This window comes from Natrix helvetica (assembly GCF_964273705.1).
Source record: "Natrix helvetica genome assembly, chromosome: 1".
NCBI classification, from domain to species: Eukaryota; Metazoa; Chordata; class Lepidosauria; order Squamata; family Natricidae; genus Natrix; species Natrix helvetica.
Genome location: NC_138548.1, coordinates 88870767 through 88889510, shown reverse-complemented (window position 1 = coordinate 88889510; position 18744 = coordinate 88870767). Strand labels below are relative to the sequence as shown.

Below are 18744 nucleotides of genomic sequence, written 5' to 3'. Positions count from 1 at the left end.
ATCTCCTGATTGATTTTTGTCAATGGACAAGGAGCAAAAGAACAGTAGCATAAACTTGTTCGAACATCATCTTTGCTTTGCTATGTATTCCTTCCACAATTTTTTTTAATCTCCAACTGAAATAGTAACATTGAATAACTTGTTAATGGAATCCGGAAATCTTTTTGTGCAGTTATTTTATTGACGCCAACAAATCCTAAGATTGCTGTTACTAAAGAAAAATATTTATCACTTCAACTTTTTCTCTCTCTGTGCCCTCCATTAAAAAATTACATTAACAAATATTACTGTAGTTTCTTCTTTAAAATTTACCCAGAATGCTTTATCCATGTTGTTTCTAAAGAGGATAAAAGTTTAAATTAATTTACTCGGGTGAAAAAGTAGGTTCCAGTTTGTTAGTAATTCCTATGGAATTTCATTCTACATAATCCCTTTCTTATCTTTCTTATCTTCATTTTTGAGTGGGATGCATTGGACTATCCCGTTTAACAACTGGATGATTTGATTACCTAGATAATCAGCACTTGCTAAATGTAACCCTAGTCAATCATGAATTATGAAGGGTGTGTGAATTTTCCAAGATATGAAACCAAGTTCAGAAATCCCGTTTGCAATTCCCAAATTATGTTTCTTTAAGGCAAGGGTGAAGCGTAGGTTGAAATTGTGTCTTCAATCAAGTGAAATAAAAGGAGCACATTCAAAAATATAATTTATGTGACCATCTGAGAAGATAATTTAATGGCTTATTTGCCAATATAGCAGAATCATAAAATTTGTCAAGAGTTTGGAAGTGTGGGAATATTTCTTGTTTTATGAGAGCTACTGATGAAACATCCTGAAACATGCCACTGGATATATACAGTGCATATAATCCACGCAACCCGTAGTGATTCTCTGTATACCTATTGCTTGACATACCTTCATTTATCATGTTATTGCATGTAACAGAAGTGATAATGTTAAACCACTCTCTGGTCCTATAAATAAACTTTCAGCTATTTGAATGTTTCACAAACATCTTTAAAAATTGCAAAGACTTTTTTTCAAAGCATGTGAAAAGATTAGGAAAATTCCATTCTGATCCTACTGAATATTTTTTTTGCATACATGTACTGAATATTATTATTATTTTGCTTGCATGTCTCAAGTCACGTGGTGCTCTATCAATTGTGTTCTAGCTAATTCAGAGGTCTTTTGAATGTACATGTGCAATACTTTTCCTCCAAAGCAGGAAAAGTTACTCAAGAAAGTACTTGACTTCAGGAAACATTACAGAGATGGCAACAAGATGCAACCCTCTTAACATTGCCTTATTGCCATGTCCTTTAAACTTCCTTAAGTTTATATTAGCACATATATTCCTGAGCCTCCAAGCACCTATGCAAGCAAGAATCTATGCGGTTCCACTATGGGGCTGCCAATGATAGAGCAAGATTCCACTGTTGGATCTGAAGTACTGTTACTCTCTGAAAACAGATACCAAACTGTTCTGACCCCCCTCTTTGTACCCCAAAGCACTCCAAGACAGGAATACTGCTAGACAATTTATTCACAGTAAATTAACACACTGACTAGATCTTGGCAGCAATCCAGACTTCCAAGATAAGATACAGGCACGATAACGCTTGTCCAGTGTTAGTAGATAAGTTGAACTCTGCAACCAGCCTCCAGGAAAGTCCCTCTTTAAATACTATCTTGAGAGGAGCCTAATTACAACCACCTGGGTCCAATTTATCTTCTATATCTGCGTAGTTGTTCTCTACATCTATCAGCCCTCTGTTGCCGAGCGTCCAAAACCAACTCCCTTGTCTCCTTCCCACTGCTCCAAGGCATGACGTCAGGAGTGCACTCCCTTTGGCTTTTACCACTGCTCCACGTCTCAGGCGCCTCCTGGTGGCCTACCAGCCTCTCTGATCCCTGCTCAGAGTCGGAACCCTGTCCAGGGTCCTCCACATCTTCCAGAGCCGACTCAGAAGGCCCCTCACTGTTGGAGTCTGGTTGCAGCTCCAATGGCTCCTGCTGGGCCACAACACCAAACATTACAAAGGTTGTATATGTAGGAAATGTAGTTTCCTAAATCTTGTGACATAGAAATATAATACCCTTGAAATGAAGTCCTTTATTATAAAACATCTTTGAAAAGAGTTGACATTCTAAGAATTGTGGTTATATTCATTTGCTGACTCAGAGAAACTATTGGGGGGTGGGAGACAGGGGGACAGGACCCACCACTCTGGTGTCATCATATCTTCATTTAAAGAATAGATTCTTTTTGCTGTTGTACCTGTCTTTGAGAGCATCATCTCCTCTTGGAATTACACTTTTCAGGCTGTTTCAAAGCACTAATCCTGGGTTTGCTATTGAGGCTGAACCCTGAAATGGCTTGTCTGCTAAATGGCTTGAGTGAGCCATTGTATGAATGTTGTCCGCTGATTTGGGTTATTTTTTTTTTACTATTTTTAATTCTGGTTGTTTGTATTGTTTTTTCTTCTGTTTTAATTGTAAGCCACCCTGAGTCATGTATTTAAGATAGATGGCCTGTACATTTATTAAACAAATAAATAAATATGGTCTTGTCTTCCTTTCAGAGCTAGCCCTAATAACAATTTGCCTTACTTTTTAATATTTCAATCTGGAAATTTATGTAACCAGGAGAATATTTTTAAATGTCGCACTTTTCTTCCTTTGGTGTGGTGTTATTTGGGGTTTTATTGGATGCATAGCTAATCTGTTTATTCATATTATGAAATAATAAAATCTAAGATAAACATTTTCCTGTAGCTTTAGGAAGCAAATTTCATCAGATGACTGTCAAAGTAATCTCGGATTGTTTTCAAGTTACCTTTAAAAAGTTGTGAATGCTTTTGTTGCTATAACTGTGATTCTTGTTTTGAACCTAGGGAGCTGATTCCTTAACCACAGGAGCCGGAATCCCAGTGGGAGACAAGCTGAATGTCCTGACCGTTGGTCCAAGAGGCCCACTCCTGGTTCAGGATGTGGTTTTCACGGATGAGATGGCACACTTTGACCGAGAAAGGATTCCTGAGAGAGTTGTCCATGCCAAAGGAGCCGGTTAGTCTTTGAATTTGCATTGTGTCTTTTTTTTAGCCTTGTTAATGGGGTAATGTTACAGTGTCTCTTACAGCAGCGGTTCCCAACACATGCGCAAAGCTCCATTGGTGTGAACAGTCGGCACATATGCCCTCTACTTGCTCTATACATGAAGCTCCAGTTTTGTGAGAGCAGGCACTTACGCTTATGCATGAAGCTCCACTTGCGTGAATGGAGGGTGCTTGAGCTCATGCGTGAATGGAGAGAACTTTTGCATGAAGCTCTATTTGTGCACGAACACAAGCGTCCTCCACTTCAGTGCCCCCCGTTCATGCGAGTGAGTTTTGTGTGTGAGTATAAGGGGCTACCGCTCATGCAAGTGGAGATTTGCGCATGCATGCTTGCCCATCACTCACGTGACCCTATTTCAAACAGGCCGCAGCCCGGAAGTTAGGGACCCCTGCCTTATAGAATGTAGGTACATTTTTGTGATTGACAATATTAAAACTGCATTTTGTATGTATTAATCATTCCATTCAGGATTCTTTTTTTATTCTGTGATGCCGATACAATATTCTGGGGTAGCCAATGATAGATAGTCATTAATAGCAACATGAATTTCTGCTACTGATTTTCTTTATTAGGAGCTTGAATTATCTGTAATCTATCCACTTGTGGGACATTTGAAGTTATGTTTTGTCTTGTTTTTAATTACTAAATAATTTTATTGCTGAAATTATTTAACTAATTGATACAAGTAAATAACACTTTTTTCTTTATAAAACTGAAGGTTTAAAATTGTGCTTAATTATTCTTTTGCATGCCTCTTAGATTTGTAAACAGAAATTACCAGGAAATATTAGAATCAGATTAACATTCTTTTTAGATTTGAGAAAGAGTTTTTTAAATATTTTTTCAGTCTTCTATAATAGTGCATTCTTTTCTAAATATAGTCTACTCAAAGTGTGCAGCAGCTGCCAAAAAAGCCAACACAGTTCTAGGCTGCATCAACAGAGAGATAGAATCAAGATCACGTGAAGTGTTAATACCACTTTATAATGCCTTGGTAAGACCACACTTGGAATACTGCATTCAGTTCTGGTCGCCACGATGTAAAAAAGATGTGGAGACTCTAGAAAGAGTGCAGAGAAGAGCAACAAAGATGATTAGGGGACTGGAGACTAAAACATATGAAGAACGGTTGCAGGAACTAGGTATGTCTAGCTTAAGAGAAAGAAGGACTAGGGGAGACATGATAGCAGTGTTCCAATATCTCAGGGCTTGCCACAAAGAAGAGGGAGTCAAGCTATTCTCCAAGGCACCTGAGGACAGAACAAGAAGCAATGGGTGGAAACTATTCAAGGAGAGAAGCAACTTAGAACTGAGGAGAAACTTCCTGACAGTTAGAACAATTAATCAGTGGAACAGCTTGCCTCCAGAAGTTGTGAATGCCCCAACACTGGAAGTCTTTAAGAAGATGTTGGATAGTCATTTGTCTGGAACGGTATAGGGTTTCCTGCCTAGGCAGGGGGTTGGACTAGAAGACCTCCAAGGTCCCTTCCAACTCTACTATTGTATTGTATTATTAATCCTTGCTTGTGTTATGTTTACCAAGTACTTATAAATATAATTTACTTGTCAACTTCTAATTATAACATTTTTCTCAGAATTTTTAAATGAACATCCAGAAATAAGTATTCTCTAGAGAAAAATTACTTGCATTTATTACTCCAGAAACACTTTTACCATTCAGAGCTTCTTATTGATCTAGTCATGGTTTCACTATCATGTTTTAATGTTTAATTTAGCTTCTTTTCTTACATTTAATGCACCTTTTCTATGTACAATTCTAATAAAGAATGATAAGCTACATGTAGAAATATTCAGAAAATACCATTACTCAATCTGAAAAGTCAATTTGTGTGTAATGGCCCAGAATCAAATAATTGATCTGCTTGATATAAGTGTGAACCTTGCTTGACTGGTTATTTCAGCTCTCAGAGGTGTTGGAGTTTTGGTAAAACATGAGCCACCCGGATTGAATGACTTTTTAAGAATAGGGACAAGAAAGCAGAGTGGTAATGTTAAACTACTATATGATTATCAGTCCATATTGGATATAGAGAATAAAAATAGTCTTATTTTAAATGTTGGAAAAACTAAAAAGATAGTTGTCGAGTTTAGAAAAGGTAGGCACAGTCACACACTTCTGAGTATTAATGATTCACCTGTGAAGGTGGTTAGCACATCAAGTTTCTGGGTGTGCAGCTAACAAGTAGGCTGGCTTGGTCATTCAACAGCGAGACACTGGCGAAGTGGGCACAGGGCACAGTGCCTGCATTTTGTATGTCGCATGAGAAAAGTTCAACTTCCTTCCTCTGTCCTTACCACTTTCTGTAGAGGAATGATTGAGAGCATCCTGTCATATTGCGTTACAGTCTGGTTTGGAAGCATTACTGCTTCGAACAAGAAGGCAGTGTAGAAACTGGTGAGGATAGCAGAGAAAGATGATTGGCACTTCACTTCCGTCTATCCAGGACATAGCATATAAGAGATCCTTGACCAAGGTCCGCAGTATTATCTGGGAGACTACACATCCTCTTCACAACTTATTGGTATCTGAAGCAGAACATCCAGATTCTGTCACAGTTTCTTTCCGTATAGTATCAACCTTTGAACCCTCAAGCTTCCTCTTTCTGTTATGTATTCAAGATGGACAGTGATATATGTATGTATGTGAATGGGTATAGGTGCGTGTGTGTTATGTATGAGTACACTTTTGAGACCAGGCTACATAATTCCATTTTTAATGTGTGCCAGTGTGCCCACAGTAAAAAATTACAATAAAGGTCAGTTGGTCGGTCGGTCTGAAGGAAAAAATCAATGAAAGTTGATCGATTGATTCAATTTATATGTTGTCCATTCGCTGTTCAAAGTTGATGCCCTCCTTTTTGTTAGCAGAATCCTGTGTTGAATCAAATTTTTATTAAAAAGAGCCGTTATATTTATAGTAACTATCAGCATTTTTTTTAAAAATAGCATAAAATGTATAAACGCCTGATAATAATGAAAACATTATCTTCTGCTTCACCTACCATAACTATTCTTTGCAAATTTATGAACTTTGGAACAATCTTTTTAAAATTGTAATAAACTAACCCCTTTTAATTTTTTCAGGAGCATTTGGCTTTTTTGAAGTGACTCATGATATCACCAAATTCTGCAAAGCAAAGGTATTTGAGCACATAGGCAAAAGAACTCCAATGGCTATTCGATTTTCAACTGTTGGTAAGGATCTTATTTATTTATTTTATACCTAAAAGGGTTTTATATCAATTCAATATTTTAATCTATTTCAATGGATTTTTATGTGCTGTTTTTAATTGACACTGGACAGTAAGTCATTTAATAAATGTGTTACACCTTTAATATGAAATGTTGATTCCTTATATTTTCCGAATTTTTAGTAGAATATTAGGATTAATAGCTGGGTATTCTTGAACATGTTTTATGAATAGCAGAAACATAGGCATGTTTATCGCTGCGTGCATTTGAAAAAGAGTAATGACATATGGGTAGCCCTTGACTTATGACCACAATTGGCACCAAAAATAATTCAGCACATTATTTAAATTTAAAAGATAATTGTCATTAGTTTTTCTATTTCTCTAAGTCATCTCATCCAAACCACCTGCTACCCCCTGAAATTTAAATTACTGCTGTGCAATTCTGTTTCTGTATTTATCTTTTAAATGTCAACCATACAGATTATGGATTCCAAAGTAAGTAAATACATAAGACAAAGTTGGCCAAGGCATTAGACTAGGTGCATAGGATTTAATCATGGGAATTTTCGTTCTTTTATTTTTTATTTAGCTGGAGAAGCAGGCTCAGCTGACACAGTGCGTGATCCCCGAGGCTTTGCAATGAAATTCTACGGTGAAGATGGAAATTGGGATCTTGTAGGAAACAACACTCCCATCTTCTTCATTAGAGATGCAATTCTGGTAAATTGGAACAGATTGCTCTTAATCAGGTTTCTGTCAAAGGCGTTGGAGCATATTAAATGTGGCCATTGTTTTGGAATCTGCCATTATAGTTCCTTCTGGACACATATAGCTGTTTGATGGCATATTGTAAACACCTATAGTTTTCTATTACAGTGGGCATAAATCTTATAAAAAGATTTGTTGTGGTCATTGGTGAGACTAAGCTAGTTTGATTTGTTTCCAGTTTGAGGTGGGAAAGAAATCTTTATTTTAGAATGAAATTTATAAGGTTTGGATATTTTCTGTCTCAAAATTACTTTGTAGATTTGTAGTAATAATGGTGATAGGAAGTTCCACATGTTGCAAGGGAAAGGGATGCAAAGGTTCTAATTTGGCTATCTTGAATAGGCAAGTTAAAGTGGGGGGAAATGCATGGCAATAGTGGTAGACCTGGACCAACAACCACAATTGAGCTCAAAATCTATGTTGCTAAATGAAACAGTTAAGTGAGTTTTGACCCATTTTGCGGCCACTCTTGCCATAGTTGTTAAGTGAATCACTGCAATAATTTAGTTAGTAACACGGTGTTAAGTAAATCTGGCTTCCCCACTGACCTTGCTTGCCAGAAATTCGCAAATATGACCAGGGGACACTGCAACGAACAAAAATATGGGTCAGTTGCCAAGCATCTGAATTTCGATGTTCATTTTCAATTATATATTTACAAGAGTTCTAGTAAAATGAGTATCTGAAAGTAGAAGTAAGGAAGCAGAAGCAATGTGCCAGTGTTCATTATTACACTCTTAATAAAATTCAGTAGGTTTTGTTCATTTTATTTTCATCTTGATAATTTAGTAGTTAGCACAATAAATTCAAACATTGTTTTTGATTCATAAATGCATATTTTTAAAGCAAGCTCAGAACCCGTGCAGGAAGATTTAACTCTAATGCAAATGTATAACATTTTAATCCTTTGTTTTTGTACTCTTAGTTTCCATCTTTTGTCCATAGTCAAAAGAGGAATCCACAGACACATCTGAAAGATGCAGACATGGTATGGGACTTCTGGAGTCTTCGCCCTGAATCTTTGCACCAGGTAAGATTTTACCTCCTTTTAGTTACTTTTAGTCTGTTTCTTTTAGACCCTGTGTCCTTCATCTTTAGTTCAGAAGAGATGGCAAAGATCAAAGATATAAATTAAAAACTTGATTATTGTTAGGCTGCTACATAAAATTACATATCTTATTATAGAAAAAACTTGTCAAGAAAGAAGAAAATTGGGTTGAGTTTCTATGGCATCTTTATTTTCTCAGATATTTTTTTATATAAAAGCCAAAATAGTTAAAGTTCCTTTACCCCCTTTCTTGTTCAAGATCCGCTCTTGCAAACATGAAGGGAAGGGAAGAAAAATAGGGAAATGCCTAGAATTGTTTGAAATTCATGTTGTCTTTGCCAGTAAAATACGGAGCTAGAAATGTTTGTACAGTATGTATAAAAGCCATAAATCAAATGGGCAGAACAGATATTTTTTTTATCTGTTGATACCTTGTATTTTCAAAAAACAAAAGCAATAAAAAATGCCAGAACATACAAAAGAGCAGCTAAAAGGATTTTTTTTTCAAAATCGTGCTAGACCAGCTTAAGACTTATTTTGAAAGAGCCTTTCAAAAAATTAGATTGTTTTCAAAGTTTGCTTAAATGTAAAAGAAACTGCTAAATTTCCCCCTGGTAAGTTTTGCAAAGTCTGTGTTACCATTAGGTGGTTATGGTTATACTGAAAAAATGTTTAATTATGACAATTTGTTACCAATGCTCGCAACGTAAGCTTCACACAGCCAATTCCAATTCATTTATTTCTGGGCTGGAAAATAAAATTGGGGAAATATTAATAACACTTTTCTTTGATTAATTCCTGAGTTTTAAGTTTAACTCAGTTCAGAGACGTTCAAAGAAATTGTGCTGTATTACTTATTTATTGTGCTGCTCTTTTTCCTACAATAATTTACCAAAGGAACAGTAGAGGAGTGGATTCCTATGCAAACTGGTACTGGTTCACTTCGCATGCGCTTTGCTCTCATTAAAGATGGCTTGGTACATTGTTTTGTCTCATGTAGGTATCATTCCTGTTCAGTGATCGTGGCATTCCAGATGGGCACCGTCACATGAATGGCTATGGGTCACATACTTTTAAGCTAGTCAATGCTTACGGAAATGCAGTATACTGCAAATTTCATGCAAAGGTAATTACGGTCTATTGTTACCATTTCCTGCTCAATGTTGAGCTATGAAAAGTCTATCCCTGACTGTGCCTTATGATTCCATGTATCTTTCTTCTTTCAATCTGTATTGGCCATGCTTTTAATTGCTAGGCAAAGCCACTTGCATTCATATCGGTTTCTATATTATTTTTAGCAACAGGCTTATGGCTACCTTTGTATATGGAAAATTTTACTCCTTCCCTCCATAAAAATGTCTTTTCTACATGCAATTTCACGATATATCTTTGGACCTAGCTTTGTTTCTAGTATAGCAGCTTTATAAAAACATTCTCTTACAGTAGATTTTTAAACTGGTCTTTTTTTAATGCAGATTACTGGGTTAGGGTTAAGAATAAGATTAACTGTTTCTACATTAATAATTCTAGATAACAAGTTACTAATTCACATTTTGATTGCTTTTTAATATTTTAGACTGATCAAGGAATTAAAAACATGCCTGTCAAAGACGCAGAAAGACTGGCTTCTGAAGACCCAGATTATGGCCTGCGTGATCTTTACAATGCAATTGCTAATGGAAACTTCCCCTCTTGGACTTTCTATATTCAAGTTATGACATTTGAACAAGCTGAGAAGTTTCCATTTAATCCTTTTGATGTAACAAAGGTGAGTATATTTTTGTGACCTTTTCTCCAGCGTACAGTGTATCTTGCAAGCCCTAGCTGAATGTAGTAAAATAAAATATCCCTGTTAAATTTTCCAGGTTTGGCCTCACAAAGATTATCCTCTCATTCCTGTGGGAAAAATTGTCTTAAACCGAAATCCGGTCAATTATTTTGCTGAAGTGGAACAATTGGCCTTTGACCCAAGCAACATGCCTCCAGGAATTGAACCTAGCCCTGATAAAATGTTACAGGTAACCAGAATAGATTTTCCTCCCCTATTCATTGCATTGTGGGACTAGGCAACCCAGCCTCTCAATCAGATAACTTTTGCAATAATGAAAACATGTTAACCTCAATCTGTTTGGTATTAGAATTTTTTCTTTGTCCCACGCTTTTCAATTTTTTGGTGTGTTGGGGTTTTTTGTTCCCACCTCTGAATATTAAAACAATTGGTAAAAAGAATACCATTCGTTATTTGCATCTTAAGCTCTGGCAGAGGTTGACACAAGGAAGTAGCTTGATCAGAAGACTCTCATTCTAGGTATATTTAATTAATGAAAAGTGTAGATAGCACTAGCAATCACACTTATATACTGCCCCCATAGTGCTTTAGAACACACACTGAGTGGTTTACAGAGTCAGCCTATTGCCCCCAACAGACTGGGTCCTTCTTTTACTGTCTTTGGAAGGATGGAAGACTTGAGCCTGTCAGGATTGAACTTCAGACGGGGTGTAGTTCGCTTGCAATACTGCATTCTAACCACTGCGCTGCCAGGGTTCATAAGATTTTTTGGGGGGTTTAATTACACTGTTTCAATGTATGTATATATGCATGTATGTATATGATTAATATGTGAAACCATTGAAAGTATCCTATGAAAGCTGGACTTAAGTGACCAGAGGTGACTCTTTCACTGCTTCAGTCTCAGGGTCTCTGGGCTTGTCAGGTTATAAAGTACTTAAAAAAAGAGTTGGAGGGGTATTGATGAAAGAATCAAAAACATCCTTGTTATTGTGTTGTCTCTTTCTGCTATTTTGAAGAGATGCCTTTGATCTGATTCTCAAGGTTTGCTTCTGGACCATGTTCTCCCTCATGTAGGATAGGATAAGCAATAGTCTCTCTCTTTAAACAAATGCAGTGATGACATAGGCAGTGCAGAAAGCACTGAAAAGCAGTATGAATAAAACCTAGGGAAAAGCTGTCTGCTTCCTCACTTTTACCCCGTAATATATTTTTCCAGGGTCGTCTTTTCTCATATCCGGATACCCACCGACACCGCCTGGGACCGAACTACCTGCAAATTCCTGTAAATTGTCCATATCGAGCTACAGTGGCCCACTACCAGAGAGATGGGTTTATGTGCATAAATGATAACCAGGGTAAATCTGAAAATAACATTTGGGAGCTAGGCTGTGGCTGCAATTTAAACTAACCTTGCAGGTGCTTTTTCTTTCATTTACATTGACACTACAATTTAATCAACTATTTCTTCATTTTTATTTTATATTAATTTCTTCCTTATTTTTAATATGGATGTGTACAAATGTTTAGATCTGGATGGTGTGCGAAGACTCATTAAATATGCCTAGCAGCCAAACTCACAAAGTAATTTTGCTTTCAAGCTTTTTTTCTTAACATTATTAACAATAATAACAGTCCCTAAACAGTTGTTTGTTTTGGGAATTGGAACCAGCTATGAATAGACTTAATATGAAGAAATTCAGGCATTGTAGAAATGCCATTAGCTTGCTACCGTGTTTCCCGAAAATACGACCTGTCCTGAAACTAAAGCCTTGCCACATTTTTCGCGTGGGCAAAAATATAAGCCCACCCCTGAAAATAAAGCCCCTGGACAACCACCCCCCTTTGGCCAGGCAGAGCACCGCTCACCGACATAGCGGTATCCTGAAGGCGCCAAGCCTCAGGAGGCAGGGGGAGAGAAAGTCGCTCACATTGGTGCTTTCGGGATACCGCTAGGTTGGGGAGTGGTGTTCTGCCTCGCCGGAGGGGGGGAGTTGCCGGGCGGCTGCTCCCATGCGAACTGGCTCCCGAAGAGCCAGCACAGCCTCAGGGGCAAAGCAGCCATGAGGTGACCACACTCATGAGCAACCGCCCGGCAAACCCCCTCTCCAGCCAGGCAGAGACCATTCACTAACCTAGGGGGTATCCCTAAGGCGCCAAGCCACGTGGCGCTCTGCCCACTCCCTTGAGGCTGTGCCTGGCTCTTCAGGAACCAGTTCGCAAGGGAGCAGCCACCAGGCAAGCCAAAACAATAAGCCTTCCCCTATAATAAGCCCAAGGCCATATTTTGTAAGTAAAAAGAAAATAAGACCCTGTCGTATTTTCAGGGAAACACGGTAAAACAAATTTTTGGCTATGAGACATAGTGATGCACTTTCACAGCTGACACTCTTGCATTCTTTGCTGCTTCTGTCTGTCTCCTAATATATTGTAAATTTTTTCCCCTTAGGTGGTGCCCCAAACTATTACCCAAATAGCTTTACTGGCCCTGAGGAACAACCCGCTTTGAAGGAGAGCCGTTCAACTACCTCAGGCGATGTACAACGCTTTAATAGCTCAGTTGAGGATAACGTCTCTCAAGTAAATAAATTAAAAATGCCCTGTTATTTTATTTTAGAAATGAAATGTCTCTGTAAATTCTTTTTCTCTCTCTTTTTAAGCAAGGTAAATTTATTATCAACATTCTCCTTGTATGTCTTCCAAATACCTAATTTAAAACAAAGGTTTGAGAGCACTTGCTTGATATAATTCTGTCCTAAGGTAATTAAGCTTTGATTTCCTGTTTGCTCTCAACTTTTGTTACTCGATTTTCTCCACAAGTGGAGCCAGGTATAAAAGTGAGATTATTCAGTCTCTTGGAGTCAGCGCATTATTTTCCTGGTTTAGTCAAAATTATTATAAGGTGCCAATTCTCTATACTGCTGATCTTTCAATATCTCCCCTCTCTTTTATAAAAAAAAAATATTTAGAGATAATCCTTGATTTATCAACATAATTGGGACTGGGATTATCATTGTAAATTGAAGCACTTTCATCAGTGGGCCTGTTTTTATAACATTTCTGTGGCATCAAGCAAATCAATGGACAGTAAATGATTCTACAGTTGTTGAATGAACTCGCATTTTTTTTCAAATGGGTGTTTTTCACCAGAAACCAGCAAACTGTACACAAATCACAGTCACATGAATGTGAGATGAAATAACAATCCTATAAAGAAGGCAGAACTTTTCACATTCTAAACTTCAGAGACAATTCCATGATAATCATAAATAGCCACCAGTTTATTCTCATTTATTTAATAACTGAGATTGATACTGTTCATGAAATTGGAATTGTAGAAGATTTCTATTAGGTCTGCAGAAGGTATATGTATAACGATTGCTTTCACTATTTATTGAAAGGTACGGGACTTCTTTGTCAAAGTACTGAATGAGGAAGAGCGCATGAGGCTTTGTGAGAACATTGCCAACCATCTTAAGGATGCTCAGATTTTCATCCAGAAGAAAGCTGTAAGTAATAACATGATACATCTTAAGCTGTACAGAGATTCTGGTTTAAGGGTCAACATGGGCTTTGGCGCATGCAGAGGTACATATATATCATCTGTTATAAAGCAGCTGTGACTTTTCTTGGTCTTACACATCTGATGGCATACAATTCTGGATAAAGACTTTTGGTTTCAAGGTGTTTTGTGCAGACCTACATGCCCTCCAAATCATATGCTGCCTTTTGAATCTGAATTGCTCTACAACCCTACCATATAAGTTAATATACAGCATGGGCTTTAAGTAAGCTCTATTTGCTGTGATAACATTAAATGATAAAAAAAAACTGCATAATTATCCTCAGTTGTATGATATATATGATATGAGAATATATATCTGTTTAAAGCAACATAAATTAAGAATGGAAGGTACTTCTTTACAATGTGATGATAAAATTATATGAAAAATATCAATTATATAGTGGAAGACCTAACAGAAAACCTCTATCGTGTGATTTGGTTAGAGCTGTGCTCCATCTTGCCATAAAAGTTAAACAGAACAGAATTATATAGTCCAGAGTAATTATAATTTAAAATGGGATTGATGGGTCTTGCTCTATGGAATATTAATCTTTCCAAAGTAAGGTTGGTCCCAAAACTACTGGATTGATGGGGAGCCCTTAAAACATGTTTTTGTCAACTGACCTAGGCATAGAATGAGAGCCTTTTAGATGATTGTATAATATTTAATCGGAATGCATGCTCTTGCTTGCTTTTTTACTTTTTATTTTTCATCTTTTTAATTTAATCTGGTTGTAGAACCATTACAAAAAAACATTGTAATTGTTTTTTTCCTCATGTACTTATACTATTTTATTATGTTGGCCTCCTAGAATTGTTATGTGAGATGGACAGCTATACAAATGTGATTGATAAATGAGTAAATGGTCAATATTCTAATTGTTGGATCAAAATCTTACACATAAGGATTTTTAAAGAATATATTTTGGTAGTTCTTACAAAGAACCTTTCTATAAACAGCATGGCATATTAGTATATTCAGTAGTTAACAACTCCACACTCAGGTCAAAGTCATCTTTATCTTCAGATTATTATATGTTATTCCAATCACAATGTTTTGAAAGAGATGGAAATATAAAATTCATTAGCTAAACAAAGGCTTTCAACTATAGTTTCAGGTTCTTACAGAGGTATGAAGTGGTTCAAAGTCAAAGCATTATTTGAGTGGTTCAAAATAAAGAAATTAATCCATATTATTTTTCTCTGACCACAATGTTCTAATAATCTATCACATTCAGGAACTAACATGCTTCTGCATTGTTCCTTGTCTTATGCCTTCTCTTTGTAATAATATCTATAAATATCATAAATATGAATAAATATAAATGTATGTCTTCATATGTATTTGTGTGTGTTATCAGTCAGAATATATACATACATTTAAATGTATTGGGTAACTACACATAACTTATTTTTATATAAATATACTTCTACAAATCTTTTCTAAGGTTAGAGTTATGGATTATGTATGTATGCATTCTCTGCAATATCATATTTCTTAAAACATAGATGGTTGCTGTGTTTGTTTTCTTTTGAATGTTTCTTTTACTATAATGGATATGTGTTCTGGAGCAGAGTTCCCCAATGTTTCTGGGTTGGATACTTGGAGAGGGGGAAGGGCAGGTACCTTTACGTGCGTATGAACATGCGCAAACGTGGCTGCGAGTCCTCACATGATGCCCATGTGATATTCATGGCAACATTGGCACCTGCACAACGCTTGCGGCAATGCTATTGTGAGTGAGGGGTGTGTGCATGCTCATGAGCACACACTGACCAGCCACTCATGTGTCCTAGTGGCCAAGAGGCCACGGTCCAGTAGTACACCTTGGCCCACAGCTTGGAGACGCTGATTAAGCTGCTCACAATTTAAAGCATGTTGCTGAAAAATCCATATTGATTTCTATGCAATTCAGCATGCTTTTTCTACTTAAGTCGTCTTATGTGATAGGGCAGTCAAACAATGTATAGCACAGAGACTGACTCTGATTTGTCAGTTTCTTTTCCTAGAAAGATTTGTGGTAGTGAGCTTATGCTTGGCGATATCAAACTGTGTAAAGATCCTTGATCAGTGAACTTTCACTTTTTTAGTTGGAATTAATTAGCTTTAGCAGTAATTGCTTTGGATTGCAATTCTGAGGTTTTCTTAAGGTGCATAATTGAGCATAATTAAGTTTCTGTTTCTAATTCTTTTCACAATTATTTTTTGCAGCCTTTTCAATATTTTACATTTGAAAACTTCTGAAAATACAAAGTGTTTAGTTTGCAGTCCAGTTCAAGTTCAGTGTTGAATATATCTCACTTTGGGTAGAAAAGTAAACTCTTTATGATATATAGCCCTTTAAAGTTAGATTTAATTATGTTTAGCATGTACTTGGTTAAATGTAACATGGAAAGGTAAATGTTTTCGTGTAAAAATAATATTTAGCTTTTTTGTCAGTTATAGCCTGATTAATTGACCAGTTATATGTGATAAATTGAAAAATGGTACTTCTGCTATTAGTTGAAATAACTCTAGTCCAGATGTGCTGAAATTTCAGCAGTCTGTGCCAAAAGCAATTGACTTGTCCTTATAAGAACAGATATAAGAAAAAGAGACAAATAACCTAAGCTTCCTTTTTCAATCCAGGTAAAAAACTTTATGGATGTTCATCCTGATTATGGTGCAGGCATTCAAGCCTATCTGGATAAACATAATGCTAAAGGGCAAAGAAAGGTAAGGAAACATTATCAATTTAGATTAATGTTGAAAGTAAATAGATTAAGATTAAGTGGATAAGATTAAGCAATTGAAAATGGATCAAAGCATAGATGGCATAAATGGCTGCCTCAAAGGAGGAGTGAGAGGATCTTGAAGAACAAAGTTGAAAACAAACAACAAATATGTTACTACAAGGAGTCTTCTACTTATGACTACAATGGAGCTCAGAAATTTGGTCAAAAATCATTGTGATCATATGTTGAGTCTCCACATGACAGGATTTGATTTTATGACTTTTTATGATGGTTATTAAACGAGTTATGGTTTGTTTAATGAATCACGTAGTCATAAGTCTGAATTCAGCTTATTCAATGGGCATTTTTTTCAGTTTTTATCAGAAAATGGTAAAAAAAATGCAAAACATAATTCACATAAAAATCAGTAGCTGTCACAATCCCTATGGCTGTGTGATAGTACAGGTAGTTAGCAAAGAAAGTACCAATGAGCAATAAAGAAAGGAATATGTTAGTATTTCATTATTCATTTCTCTAAAATGTACTTAAAAGAAGCATGCGTAGAACTAAACTTAGTTGTGAATTGTATATTAACAGAAGTTATTTCTATTTTTAATTGTCGTTTCTAGGATCAAATTCATACTTATACACAAACTTCATTCACTGGAAAGGAGAAATCTCAACTGTGAATGGCATGTGATCGTATTGGAAATCTTCATTTGAAATCCGTCCAACTGGAAAATGAGATATGAAAAGCTTTGCCTCCTGCCTCCTCTGCTATTAACAGAAATATATAACCAAGTATAATTCTATTTTAACAACAAATTGAATTAACTATATAGATTATTAATTTGGAAACTATCCTGAGGATATCTTTGATATGTCTGAAATGTACAAGAATAATAACTTTGTATCTAATTTTGCTTATTAACATGTTTTATTCTTTGCATTGCTCTTTCATTTCTTTAGCAAAAGAACGCACATTCATGGGATTGATATCTTTTATTGGTAGTATGACAAATCCTTTTCAAATGGGTATTAAAAATTAAAAAAACAGTTTTTAAGAACTATAAGTGAATGTAAATCTGTTTAACAGCAAATCTCCACATAGTACATTATAAAACTATTATAAAGTACTTGAGGGAGAATTATGTTTAAATGTGAAACTTACCTATGCTATGAAAACTTTATATACAATGGTTTTAAGTTCTAAGCTGTTAGCTGCAAATACAAAAGCATTTCAATTTGAAGACCCTTTAAGAAAAACAATATAGATAACATGCTGAATCTGTGATGATAAATAATTATGAAATAGCATGTCTGAAATAATGTAACAATTTTGTGTTTATTTTTGCCTGATTTGTATTCTTGTAACAAATCTCAGATTTATTCTTTGAAAGAAAATATGTTTTCTTTCTTTTATTGGTAATACTGACATTAGTACTATAAATAAATTAAATCCTTATTAAATAAATATTAATAATTAAAGCAATTTAAAATAAATATACATTACATATGAATGTTTTAACATAAAATCTGCATTCATATGGCACCCTTAAGAATTGTTACAATACCTGATGGATTATGTTAAGTGCAAATTTATTTGTTCTTAGACTAAATGTTTCTTTTGTTGCTTCAGGATCTCAACAGCAGACTTTTGAAACAAAAATTAATGGAACACTTTTATAATGCTCATTCTACAATAAAATTCTCATAAAATATCTGCCTCAATTCTCTCTTAATATTCAATATAGTTTATAATCATATACAGTATTTGCTTTTTTATTACAGTCCAAAATGGATGAAGCAAAGTCTTCATTCTTTTCCTCGATGCATCACCTTTTGAGGACCACAGGTGTATGGATAAGAGAAAGAGATAGGGTTGCAGTGCATACATGATGATAAAAAGTAAACAGAGTTCTGTCAGAAATAACCAGGTTTAGATTTTTCAATTTCTGATAATGCATTTTTGGAGACCCATACTACAATAATGGTGAATATCTGTAGCTTGGGTATAGGATGAGGGTAAAGGTTCATTTTCCAAGCTTGTGAGTTGGTTTCCAAATGTTTCGTTACCAGATTAGGTAACATCTTCAACGGAGTTTAGCGGATGTCAGTATCTGTTTTTCTGTTTATAAGGGCTTTGTGTGGTCATTAGGTCTTGTTGATGGGTCTTCTTAATTTAGGATTGCAAGGTAAAGCATCCTGACAAATGTGTTGCCACATCAGCTGTTAAGAATCTATCACAGTGTGGAGTTCCGGTTCCGGCGGCAGCGGCGACGGGCAGCTCTTTGCCCGCTCCGGCTCTCCGGTGGGCTTCCCCACTCCTTGGGGGGCACAGGACACCCCACAGAGGGGTCCTGCCGGAGGGGCGGCATCGCGGGGAGCTCCTGCAGCGGCGGCGGCCGGCGGGAGGTCTCTCGCGCGCCCAAGGCACCGGGGAGCTAGCTCGGAGGGCGCCTCGCGTTTCTGCGCCTCGCGCCTCGCTAAAGCCGTCTGGAGAATGAAGCAATTGAAGGAA

At 36.3% G+C, this 18744-nt stretch overlaps 1 protein-coding gene across 2 annotated transcripts in view; it reads left to right on the top strand.

Moving 5' to 3' along the window:
• LOC309402029 (catalase-like) overlaps window positions 1-17942 on the top strand; it is a 51252-nt gene extending 33310 nt beyond the window's left edge. For both annotated transcript variants that reach the window (XM_081971514.1, XM_081971513.1), the window contains exons 2-13: window positions 2901-3072; window positions 6229-6339; window positions 6928-7058; window positions 8032-8136; window positions 9155-9280; window positions 9731-9922; window positions 10020-10172; window positions 11163-11301; window positions 12393-12523; window positions 13345-13452; window positions 16138-16224; window positions 16853-17942. In XM_081971514.1, coding sequence (XP_081827640.1) covers window positions 2901-3072; window positions 6229-6339; window positions 6928-7058; window positions 8032-8136; window positions 9155-9280; window positions 9731-9922; window positions 10020-10172; window positions 11163-11301; window positions 12393-12523; window positions 13345-13452; window positions 16138-16224; window positions 16853-16912 — 1515 coding nt within the window. In that variant the 3' untranslated portion in view covers window positions 16913-17942. The remainder of the gene's footprint in view (window positions 1-2900; window positions 3073-6228; window positions 6340-6927; window positions 7059-8031; window positions 8137-9154; window positions 9281-9730; window positions 9923-10019; window positions 10173-11162; window positions 11302-12392; window positions 12524-13344; window positions 13453-16137; window positions 16225-16852) is intronic.
• The last annotated feature ends 802 nt before the right edge of the window (window positions 17943-18744 follow it).